At 33.5% G+C, this 12,701-nt stretch overlaps 1 protein-coding gene across 3 annotated transcripts in view; it reads left to right on the top strand.

The window, feature by feature from the left end:
• The window catches only part of FZD3 (frizzled class receptor 3), a 69,647-nt gene that overhangs the window by 23,833 nt on the left and 33,113 nt on the right, over positions 1 to 12,701 (top strand). For all 3 annotated transcript variants that reach the window (XM_087816566.1, XM_016213857.2, XM_016213858.2), the window contains one exon: positions 4,171 to 5,188. In XM_087816566.1, the coding sequence (XP_087672692.1) occupies positions 4,171 to 5,188 (1,018 nt within the window). The remainder of the gene's footprint in view (positions 1 to 4,170; positions 5,189 to 12,701) is intronic.

The raw sequence follows: 12,701 nt of genomic DNA, 5'->3' as shown, positions 1-12,701 counted from the left end.
TAATATCCTGTAGTTATTTAGCCATCTCCTAGGGATGGTCGTTTGGTTTATTTCCAGGCTTTTGCTATTATAAGCAACGCTGCAATGAACATTCTTTTCTCTTTCGTGTTTAAAATTTTGTTTATCATCTTATAATAGCCCTTAGTGGTAGGTAAAAAGTAGGTGTTCTTACTCTCATTTGAGAGATGGAAATTTTAAGAAATAAAACATATTAATTTCTTGTAGTCAATTCACTGACATTTTGCTTTCTTATCCACTCTTTCCTCAAACACCTGATAATGTTTATAGTCCCTCTTTAGAAGTCTGTAAATGTCTTGGTATTTATAACAACAGTTATGAATTGACTGGGCCAGAATCCTATTTTATGTTTCTTGTATCTAGCTCTCATTGTTTAGTGGTTTTATTATGTTAATAGCTTACATACAAGCATAGAAATCTCATAAGCTTTGTTTCTTTCTTTGTTTTGCTATGATTAAATCTATTTTATGTCCTCTCTATTGCCTGGGATTGCCTAACTCGGAAATCTTAAATTCTGGCAAGCTGGTCTTTCATAACAACTTTCCATTCTTTTATGTCTCTCATATTTTTGCCCCTACTGTACTCATCTTTGCTTCATGGACACCCCCAGACTTTTGGGGATTTTCCTTCTTTCCAATAGACCCCTTCCTGATCTTACTACTTATTTCCTTACTTTGCGTAAGCTTTGTGGTCCATCATTTGAAATAACACTTTTGCTAGCAGTTTTAATATATTCCTTCCACTGTACTTGTTCAAATACCCAACTGGGTTGATTCAACCAATTTTTTATAAATTACCTATGCTATTATTTAATGATTCTAACCATAGCAATTCTGTTTGCTGTTTGTCTTTGGTCAACAGGGAAATTTGTTCTTTCCTCTTAGCACCTATGCCAAACCTATAGTACTCATTTCACATCTGCATTTCACTTTTATTCTATATTTGACCCTTATTCCCCTCAACCTCAGCCCATTCTCCTTTCCTGAAAATCAGCTAGGCCATCATATGTGAACCGTGTGGTCTGCTACATCTCAGACTAGCCCTTCCCAGTTTTCTTTCTTGGATCTTCTTCCTCTTTCTGACCCTTAAATATTGGTGCTTCTCAGAGTTCTGTTCCTGTTCTCTTTAATTCTACATGCTTTCCCTAGGTAATATCACCTTTTGATTTAACCTTTCATTCGTATACTGATGGTTCCTAAATCTAAATCTGTATCCTTGACATCTTCCTATCGTTCCAAATCTGTATAACCAGAGCCATTGGAAAATCCTAGCCTGAATTTGTCTCAGATACCTCAATTTCAACATGTCTAAAATTTATTCTATTCCTAGAACATTTTTTTATTCCCTAGAAGTCATCTTCCTCCTTCACTGACCTTAGCTTCCACATTCAATTAGTTATAAATCCCATTGCTTTGTCTTAATTTCATAGTTGTCACATTCTCACTGCCTTATATGGTTTTAATTTTGGCTCAACTGGTGTTATCTATCCCCATTTTGGCCCAGTTCATTCTGTCTTCCACACTGCTCCTGGTAGTCATCTTTCTAATTACTTGGGTTAGGGCTATATGAATATATTTATTAACAGTCATTAATTTAATAAATATTAATTGGATGTGTTCTGTGTGCTGTGTACTATTCTATGTTGAAGATGAGCAGTAAACAAAACATCTCTTTTATGGAGCTAAAATTCTAGTGGTGGGAGATAAATAGATAATGTCAGATGATTACAAATGCTATTAAGAAAGAGTAGAATTAGGTGATAGTGATACAATACAGGGAAGTAGAAGGACGCTGTTTTCTGTGGAGGCATTGGGGAAGGCCTTTTTGGTAAGGAGGCATTGGAACCAGGGACCTAAGTAAAATGAGAGAACAAATAATACAGATATCTAGGGAAGGACAGCCGAGGCAGAGGAAACAGAGGAGCAAGTTCAAAGGTTCTGAAGTGGAAGCATGCTTGGTATATTCAGAGAACAACAAGGAGACCAAAGGAGCTGGAGCCAAGTGAGTGAGGGAAAATGGAAAGATTATATAAGATCAGAAAAGTACTGGGGATGGAGGGAGTTTTGTTGCTCTAGTATGGAATTTGGATTTGACTGAGTGAGAAGGGAAGCCATTAGAGGATTTTGAGCTGAAGAAACATGACCATGAGCACAGGAGTGACTGCTGTGGAAGAAAACAATTGGAAGCCACTCCCAGAAGTCCAGGGAGAGGCACTGGTGTCTCAAACTGGGGGGCAGCAGTGGAGAAAAAGAGAAGTGGTCAGATTCTGGATGTATAACAAAGTAGAATGACAGGATTTGCTGGTAGATTCTGAGGTGTAAATGAGAGAGAAGGGACTTCAAAGATGACTCCAAGGCTTTTGACTCAGGCAACTAGAAGAATGGAATTATCACTTATGGAGATGGAGAAATCTAAGGAGTAGAAATCAAGAGTTTGGTTTTGGAAGGGTTAAAGAGTGAAGGGCATGTTTTTGTTGAATTGGCAGTTGGATATATACAAATACATCCGTAAAAATACGTAGTGCTACTTTGCATGGTTTTAAATTTTGTCATTGTTTAAATATACACCCATACACAGAAACATACATATATAATTCTGCAACATGCTTACCTCTCCAACCTCATCTCTTGTCACAAGTCACACACACCTCATGCTCCAGCAATACTAAACACACTTTGTTCAAACCTCTATGCTTTTGCTCGAATTTCTTACTAAAATACTGTTTGGCATACTTCCAATACTGGCAAATATTGATTCCAAAATCTTGTGTTAAAGGACTTACTCTCTGAAGTCTTTTATAACCTCTTTCCCTAAAATTATTAATCCTTCTCTATATCATTTTATACTTTATATAGATTTTGATTGCTTCATGTATCACACTGCTGTATTTTGTGTTATCTTTTCAAGTATGTGTTTCCTTTTAGACTGAAGGGTAGAGATCCTGTTCTTTTGTCTATTTATGTTAAACTCCTACCATACTGCAAGATACTAATAAATGCCTGAATGCAGTAAGTTTCTGTCTTTTGCTTTGTAATCCCAAGCCCTGTGAAGAAAATAGTTTGTATTGAAAAAAAAAAAGATTAGTTTGCTACAGGATAAGGTTATGCATGCATTTGGCAAACAATATCAGTGATAGTGCCTTGGAAACTATTGGATGCATATAAACTAGTAAACAGTTAGTGGGAGTCTGAAGGCTTAGAAACTGCTATTGGCAAGAAAACTGAAGATGCAGGAAGTTCATGAGAATGGTACCCTTAGTCATGTAGGTATGTCTGCAGTACAACCCTATTTTCTTTGTCCTGCGGTTATGACACTTTTTGAAGTCTGTGGATCTGGGCAATTCTTAAAATGCAGATTTCTTGGGCCCTAACACAGGTAAAGTGAAATATGATTTATGGTGGTGGGGACCAAGAATTTACTTTTTATAAAGACCTTAAGTTTTCTCATGTACTTCAAAGTTTGAGGATAACTAAATTAGAGAATGCAGTGGGTTTGAGAGAAATTAGGGATGGTAGGAATGAACTAGTTGATTTCAGAGACTTTAGAAGGCCTTTAATTAACCAATATGATAAGCAGAGAATGACTGAAAACGGAAAGAAAAAAACCTAAAAACCAAGCCACTTATAAGGATTTTTAACGCTAATCTATCTCAGAATACCTTGGGCCATGCATTTAGGGAATATTTTTAACTTTTATGTTTAAGTAAGTTCTGTTTGAGTCTAGCATAAATTGAGGACTGTACTGTAGTTAGACCAAAGTAACTTTTAGTTTCTATTCTGATGGAGCTATATATTTGTATTTATCTTATTTTATATATATGCTTATATTTTGAAATCCTCTAAACTCTGTGTTCTAAATAAATAGTTTATATATACACCTTTTATTGATGGCTATGCTTGACTATTTTAAGAAAGTACTGTTTTTAAAGCTAAAACAAAATTAAGTATAAAACTTTTTCATTTTTGGTCAACTATGGAAAATCTAGTTCTATGGCCCACACAGAAGATATCACTATTTACTTTATTTCTCATTATTGTAATGTGCTCCAAGGACATAAGAATAAATAATAAGGTCACAGGTGCTAAATTTGGAAATCCAAATTGTTGGCAGATTTCCCAGTAAGTAAAATGGTTCTTATCTTGTATTTTATAGGTTCCCAGATTGTGATGAACCATACCCTCGACTTGTGGATCTGAATTTAGCTGGAGATCCTACTGAAGGAGCCCCAGTGGCAGTGCAGAGGGACTATGGTTTTTGGTGTCCCCGGGAGTTGAAAATTGATCCTGATCTTGGTTATTCTTTTTTGCACGTGCGTGATTGTTCACCTCCCTGTCCAAATATGTACTTCAGGAGAGAAGAACTTTCATTTGCTCGATATTTCATAGGATTGATTTCAATCATTTGCCTCTCTGCCACGTTGTTTACCTTTTTAACTTTTTTGATTGATGTCACAAGATTCCGTTATCCTGAAAGACCTATTATATTTTATGCAGTCTGCTACATGATGGTATCATTAATTTTCTTCATTGGGTTTTTGCTTGAGGACCGAGTAGCCTGCAATGCATCTAGCCCTGCACAGTATAAGGCTTCCACAGTGACACAAGGATCTCATAATAAAGCCTGTACCATGCTTTTTATGGTACTTTATTTTTTTACTATGGCTGGCAGCGTTTGGTGGGTAATTCTTACCATCACATGGTTCTTGGCAGCTGTGCCAAAGTGGGGTAGTGAAGCTATTGAGAAGAAAGCATTGCTATTTCACGCCAGTGCATGGGGCATCCCTGGAACTCTGACTATCATCCTTTTAGCGATGAATAAAATTGAAGGTGACAATATCAGTGGCGTGTGTTTTGTTGGCCTCTACGATGTTGATGCATTGAGATATTTTGTTCTTGCACCCCTCTGCCTATATGTGGTAGTTGGGGTTTCACTGCTTTTAGCTGGCATTATATCCCTAAACAGAGTTCGAATTGAGATTCCATTAGAAAAGGAGAACCAAGATAAATTGGTGAAGTTTATGATCCGGATTGGTGTTTTCAGCATTCTTTATCTCGTACCACTCTTGGTTGTAATTGGATGCTACTTTTATGAGCAAGCTTACCGTGGCATCTGGGAAACAACTTGGATACAAGAACGCTGCAGAGAATATCACATTCCATGTCCATATCAGGTAAGGGAAACCTTGTTCTAAATTTCAAAATGTGTAATAGTGAAAAGAAGTCATATTACTATAAAAAGCTGTGTGTTTTTTTTAAAAAAACTTCATGAACCTTCAACTTGTACATTAAAATTTTAAAGCAAAGATAATGAACAAATATATTGTAGTAAGAATGTCATACACATGTTTCTATAAACATCTTCCTTTTAAAAAATGACTTTTACCAGTCTAAGCTATGGGCTTTTAATCAATTTACTTCTGTTATTACAAAACAGTTGCTTGTTGATTCTTTAGAACTCCGCAGGTTTGAGGGGAAGAAGCACTTTACCAACTCTGATAAAAATGCACTGTCTTTTTGTAGAAATTTTACTGGTATTCAAAATAGGAATTAAATGTTTTGCAAAAATAATAGAATGCTGTTGTACAAACCAGTTTATCTCTTAATTGGCCTTGTTTTTTTCTCTTTTGCAAACTGAATATTTTGTGATTTACTTTTTTTTTAGTTTAAAAAGATTAGATAATCATAATCCTAGAATCATAGAATTTTAGATCTAGAAAGAACTTTAGAGATCCTTTATTTAGGTTCCCTCTATAAAGTTCTTAAGCATCTGTCTCATTTGAGGCGTAGAAATGTATAGTAACTTGCTCACATTCATCTGGGATTTAGGTCTTAGGAGAGAGTGGAACAAGGAAAGTAATTCAGAGGAGTTGATGCTAAGTATTTATCTCTCATCTTAAAACCTTTTCTGGAACCGTGCCACTAGCTATTACCCTCTCTTCTTCCTTTTAAGACAAGTTTTCTTAAAAGAGTTGTCTCCTGTTCATCGTGTTCCAGGTTTCCTGTTCTCGGAAGTGCACCAGCCACCTTTTCATCCACCCCAACCCTTATGTTTCTCTAATAAATGTCTTTCTTAAAGTACTTATGTATTATAGATAACTTTTATTTGTCTAGTTCCCCTACTAGATGGTGAACTCTCTGAAAGCAGGAACTTCTTTTTCATATTTTTGAATGCATATTCCGTAGGTTAGTAGATGATAGCATTGAGAAGGTGGGTGTTTAGATTGAGAAGAAGAGACGTAAGAAATGGTAACTGGTACTGGGGACAAGGAGTGTATGATTAGCACATAGTCAAGGCTCATAAATATTTGATGAGTAAAAATGCCAGTTCCCTTTATTTTGTGGTATAAATAGTTCTATACAAAATTGTATTTTTGTTACTGTATAAGTATTAGCTACTGGCTTTTAAAAAAATAAATAAATTCAAAATGAAGAAACCCCAAAAAATTAATAATTGAAATTGTATTATACTTCTTAACAGAATTATGTATTAAAAACTCTTAATATGAATTTTCAGATCTGAAGATAACTAATTGAATTTTGCCCCTAATGAGAGAGAAAGAGGTGGTTAAATTACATCATATGCTTCCCCATATGAGTTATCTAGGATTCCAAATATATATTGTCTTAGGGTTATTGAAGAAACAATGCTTAACTATGAAATAATGATCTAAAAAATACCAAACCTCAAACATGTAAATTATAGTAGTTGGGATGCTGCTATTTTTAAGACATTCCTAGAATTATTTTAGCATCTTTAAAACAGTTTAAGCTACACAGGTATGTGTATGTATGTGCACATGTGTGCACACATACATTCCTTTATAGTCATAGGTTAAAAGTATTTTTCCAACATACAGAAATCTTTGATTTCCAACATACTGAAAAGAATAGAGAATGATATAATAACAATAACATAGTTTTTAAGCTATAAACTCTGGAGCAGGAACCCTGGGTTCTTATGTTACTTTCATTATTTACTACCTTTATAACCTTAGACCAGCTTCACCCCTCTCTGCTTCAGTTCCTCATCTGTAAAATGAATAATACAATCTAATAGTAATAGTATTAGATATAGATAGTAATAGAATCTACCTCCTAGGGTTGTTTTTAGGAACATACATGCAGACACTTAGAAGAGTGCCTGCTACCTAAGTGCTCAGATGTTAGCTTTATTACTCATTTTCTTCATTTATTGTTGCTGCTCTTGCTGTTTACATACATACATACATATGTATATGTAAATAGAGGTGTTTCGTTAAACCATCCAGTATCAAGCTTTAGCAAATGCCATATTTGCTTCAGACTTTTCAAAGAAATCATATTACAGATATGGCTAAAAATTCCTGTGTAACTTTCCCGTCTTCTTTCTTTTCTTCCCTGTCCAGAGTTAACCATCATCCTGAATTTGGAGTGCTATTCCCATGAAAGTATAAATTACCAATGTGAATGTAGCTATGAAAAAATTTTGGTTTATATAGTATGTAAATGTTATAGTATACATCTGTTCTGTAACTTGATTTTTTAACTTAGCATTTAGTTTTTGACATGTATTTATGTTCATACTGTAGTTCATTTTAAAAATGATTCCTTTTAAGGAAGTTTATGTTAATATTTTAAATATATAGAAGTATAGAAAATAACAAACACCCATGTACTCATATAATGTTGAAATCTTAACATTATATTTTATCCACCTGGCTGGCTGGCTGTCTCTTATTAAATACAAAGCTAATGAATGCCTCTGTTCCCTTTCATATTTCCATTTCCTTTCCTTCTCCCTTCCTAGAGGTAACCCTTCTCATAAATGTGATATTTACCACTCTTCCTAATATTTTTATACTGAGGCTGAATATGTACCTATAAAACTTGCAATTTTGCAACGTTTTAAAAATTCATATAAGAGAGGTAATTGTGTAGCTTGCTTTTTTTCACTTAGTTTTATGTTTTTAAGAATATAAATGTTGATATGTGTACCATTAACTTGTTACTTTCATATATTAGAGTAGTCTAATATATAAATATATTTCAATTTATTTACTTATTCTGTTGATGGGCATGTAGTTTCCAATTTTTTTGCTATTATAATCCATTTTGCAGTGAACGTTCTTGTAATACCAGTCTTCCCTGGACATGCCTAAGAATTTCCATGGGATATAAACCAAAAAATGAAATTGTTGCATTGTAAGATAGAGACGTCTTCAACTCAAGTGGTTATTTTAATTTTACACTGAGTGCAGTGTGAGTTTGATGAGGTTGGACATGTTTTTGTATGTTTATTGGCTTTCTCTTCTGTGATTTGCCTATTTGTTACCTTTGTCCATTGCTCTGTTAGGTTATTTGCCTTTTGTTGTTGTCGTAATTTAAATATTTTTGGTATTAATTCTTTGTAATTTATTTTTATTGCCGATATCTTTTCCTGCTCTGTAGCTTGTCTTTTGTGTTTCCTTTGCCTTTTGTGTTTTAAAAAATCCTTCCTTGTTTCTGAAGTCTTAAATGTGGTCTGCCATATTTTTTCTAGCACTTTTTAAAATTTGAATTTTTCATTCATATGTCTAATTCCTTGAAATATATTTTTGCCTACATTATGAGTAACATGATTTTATTTTTCCATATGAATGCTTTCTGCACCATTTATCAAGTAGCCCTTCTGGATTGTAATGCAACCTCTGTCATATACAAGTTTCAGTTTTAGGCTCTTTTGTTCCATTGGTCTGTTTGTATAACCTTGTGTCAATTCTACATTTCCCCTATCTTCTTGTTCTTCAAAATTATTTTAGTCATTCTTGGCACTTTTTTATATGATTTTTAGAATCATATAAAATTTCTCCATGAAATATATTGTTAGGATTTTGATTGAACTTGTTTTTTATTTTAAATGAATGTGGGGAAAATTGCCATTTTTATAATACTGAGTTTTAATATATTTTTGTTTATTTATATATTCACTTGTTTCTGGGTACCTTAAGTTTTTGTTGCAGTTGTGAATAAGATATTTTTTCTATTACATTTTAAATTGGTTATTGCTGGTGTACAAGAATGCCATTGATTGATTTTTGTGTATTGATTTTATATTGATCATCTCTGCTGAACTCTTTTATTAGTTATAATTGTGTTTAGATTCTCTCAGATATTCTTTGTAAAAACCCTATTGTCTGCAAATAAGGACAACTTTTTCTCTTGCTTTGTTTCCAGTTCTTGTTTTATTTATGGTTTTTGCATCTGCATTAGTTCCCCATTATCCGCAGGGGATATGTTCCAAGATTCCCAGTGGAGGCTTGAAACTGCAGATAGTTCTAAACCCTATATATACTATTTTTTTTTCCTATACATACACACCTACGATAAAGTTTCATTTATAAATTGGTAACAGTAAGAGATTAACGATAATAAAATAGAACAGTTATAACAATTACTCAATTTTTTACTTAAAGGAAACACTTTATAGTTTCTCTGACACATCAATAGTCAGCATCACTAATTCTTGCCCTTTGGGGTCATTATTAAGTAAAATAAGGGTGACTTGAACACAGCACTGTGATACTGAGATAGTTGACCTGATAACAGGTGGCTACTGAGTGACTATTGGGCAGGTGTTGTATGCAATGTGGAGATGTTGGACAAAAGGATGATTCATATCCTGGACAGGATGGAGCAGGACAGTGTGAGATTATATCACCCTACTCAGAAGTGTGCCATTTAAAACTTATAAATTACTTATTTCTGGAATTTTCTATTTAACATTTTCAGACCATGACTCACCACAGGTCATTGGAACTGCAGAAAGCCAAACTGGGGATAAGGGGAGACTACTGTATACTCAGGAGTGAGATAGATTGTGATAATTGTTGCTTTTCTGTACTGCCCTTGTCCAGTTTTGGTGTTGAGGTTATAATAGCTTCATAAAGTGAGGGGTTTTTTCCCCATTCTCTGAAACAGTTTTTATAATAAATAGGTCTCTCTGGTCTTTGAAAGGGCTGGTATATCCTCCCGTAAAAACTCTTGCATCATAGCATTTTTGAAGAAGAGAGAAGTTGTGGAAAGCACTAGGTTTTTAAAACTTACCATTTCAATTTCTTTAATAGTAATTGTTTTATTCAGGTCTTTTCTTCTTGAGGCATTTTTGGGAATTTATATTTTTCTAGAAAAATATTTTTTCAAGTAAATTGGTATAAGGTTATTCACATTTTTTTATTTTGAAAATTGTTACTATTTCCTTTTTGGTTCCTAATATATATTCTTTTCCCCCCCTCCGTTGATCAATCTACCAAAAGATTATCTTTTTAATTCAGTTATTTATGTTCTTACCTTACTTTCTTCCTACTGCTTTTCTTCAGAATTACAATTGACCCTTGAACAGTGTGGAGTTTATGGGCACCAGCCCCCACACAGTAAAAAATCTGCATATAACTTTTGACTCCCCCAAAACAATGCATACATACAGTCAGCAGCTGGTTGAGCCCACGGTTGTAAAACGGGATACAGAGGGCTGACCATATATTTATTGTAAAAAACCTGCATATAAAGTGTACTCACGTAGTTCAAACCTGTGTTGTTCAATGGTCAGCTGTATTTGTTTTTCAGGATTCTTGAAAATTCAACTCATGCATTGTGAATATTTCCTGATTTCTGAAGTGCATTTATTAGTCATTTGAAGTTTAGACAAAAAACCATTATTAACCATGTTGGTTACTTACTCAGTTTTCCATACTTGGCTCCAAACAACTTTATTTACTTACTTGTTTTTTTGGAGAACATTTTATTCATTCAAGTTGGGAAATCTCTAGCCTTTGTTCCTTCATAGAAAATTTTCCCATCCTGATGGAAGGAGGTGTTTTTCACATTTAACACCTCATAGATTAATATTCAGATACATGGCTGCACTATTTTTCTTTCCTAGTATTAGTATTAATTTTTTCCCCCCAGTATAAAAGTTCAGAGGCTGTTCTGGAAGACTGATGCAAGTATGATTAAAGCTTTATTCTGTGTATGAATCCCAAGAACTCCCTTGTGACTTTTGCTTTTCAATCTTAAGTAATAGATGTTGGGTTAAATCTGGCTTGTTCAAAAAGATAAAGTTTATAAAGTTTTATAAGTATGAACTATTATTTTTATAAACTTCACTGTGTGTAAAATCTATAATTTTATTTGATACCCACAACAACCTTATGATATAAATAGTATGGCTTCATTCCTGCCACTCTAAAGGGAGAAAGTTGAAGCAGAAAGAAATAATATGGCTTACCACAGAGTAAAGTGTAGCCTACCCAAACTAGACCCTACTGACAAATTATAGAGCCAGTCACCCAGGGTTTTATTGTTGTTTTTTAAATTGTAGTAAAGTATCCCCCATAAATGGTAACAAAATTTAACATTTTAACCATTTTTAAGTGTACAGCTCTGTGGCATTAAGTACATTTACATTTTTGTGCAACTTATCAGCACCATCCATCTCCAGATTTTTTCATCTTCCTAAACTGAAACTTTACTCATTAATAACTCCCCTTTCCTACCTGCCTCCCAGCCCCTGGCAGCCATCATTCTACTTAATGTCTCTATGAATTTGACTACAGGCATATCTCAGAGATATTGCAGGCTCATTTCCAGACGAGACCACTGCAATAAAGCAAGTATCACAATAAAGCAAGTCACAGGAATTTTTTGGTTTTCCTGTGCATATAAATTATGCTTACACTTGTACTGTAGTCTATTAAGTGTACAGTGGCATTATGTCTTTAAAAAAAAAGTACATACCTTAATGAAAAATACTTTGTTGCTAAAAATGCTAACCATCATCTGAGCCTTCAGATAGTCAACCTTTTTGCTGGTGAAGGGTCTTACCTTCAGTTTGTAAAAAATGCATTATCTTTGAAGTACAATAAAATGAGGTATGCCTGTATAACTCTAGGTACCTCATTCAAGTGGTATCATACAATATTTGTCCTACTTTGATTTTTTAACATTCTAATATTAGAATTTTAATACTAGTTTTCATTCATGATTTTACTGAGAAGAATCTTACATAGACTTGTGAATTGAGTACCTGAGATATTAAATTCTTATTTGAAGTAATATCCACACATAATTGAACAAGATTTGCTATCACTGAACATGCCTAAAAGAATACTAGAAGGCTCTGATGATAATTTATTATGAGACATTTTTAAAATGTATTAAGCAGTGATGTTATCCTTAGAGTAGCCTGCTGGGTGACTTAGAGAATAATGTTTGTATATGTTTGCTTAAAAATCAGTGAGGTTGCTTATAGTCATTTCTTGTATTATTGAAGGTTTCATATATTTGAAAAATCAGTTTCAGAAGCAGTTGATCACATTGTTTTAAAATGTCAGTTGTGTTTAATGCAAATTGCATGTATTTAAGTCCATAATTTGAAGAAAAAATGGGCTTGTATAAAATATTTAAAAATATTTAAAATAGTATCCTTGCTGTAAACAAATTGACTGCTTAGATTTTAAAATACTTTATACTAACTGATTTTATCAAGAACACTTTTTAAAAATATATATTAAATAATCCTTGAGAAAGTAATATTTAATGCCTGAATCCAGAATTAATAATGAAATGTAGCCCAAGTTGTCAGAATAATGTCTATTTTACAGTTTAAAATCAGTACAGTTTATGCCTAGAGTGCATTTCCATCTGATATATTATTTAACATATTAGTAA

This window comes from Miniopterus natalensis, chromosome 4 (genome assembly GCF_054644295.1).
Source record: "Miniopterus natalensis isolate mMinNat1 chromosome 4, mMinNat1.hap1, whole genome shotgun sequence".
In the NCBI taxonomy this organism is placed as follows: domain Eukaryota; kingdom Metazoa; phylum Chordata; class Mammalia; order Chiroptera; family Miniopteridae; genus Miniopterus; species Miniopterus natalensis.
This window is presented reverse-complemented; position numbering and strand designations above follow the sequence as displayed.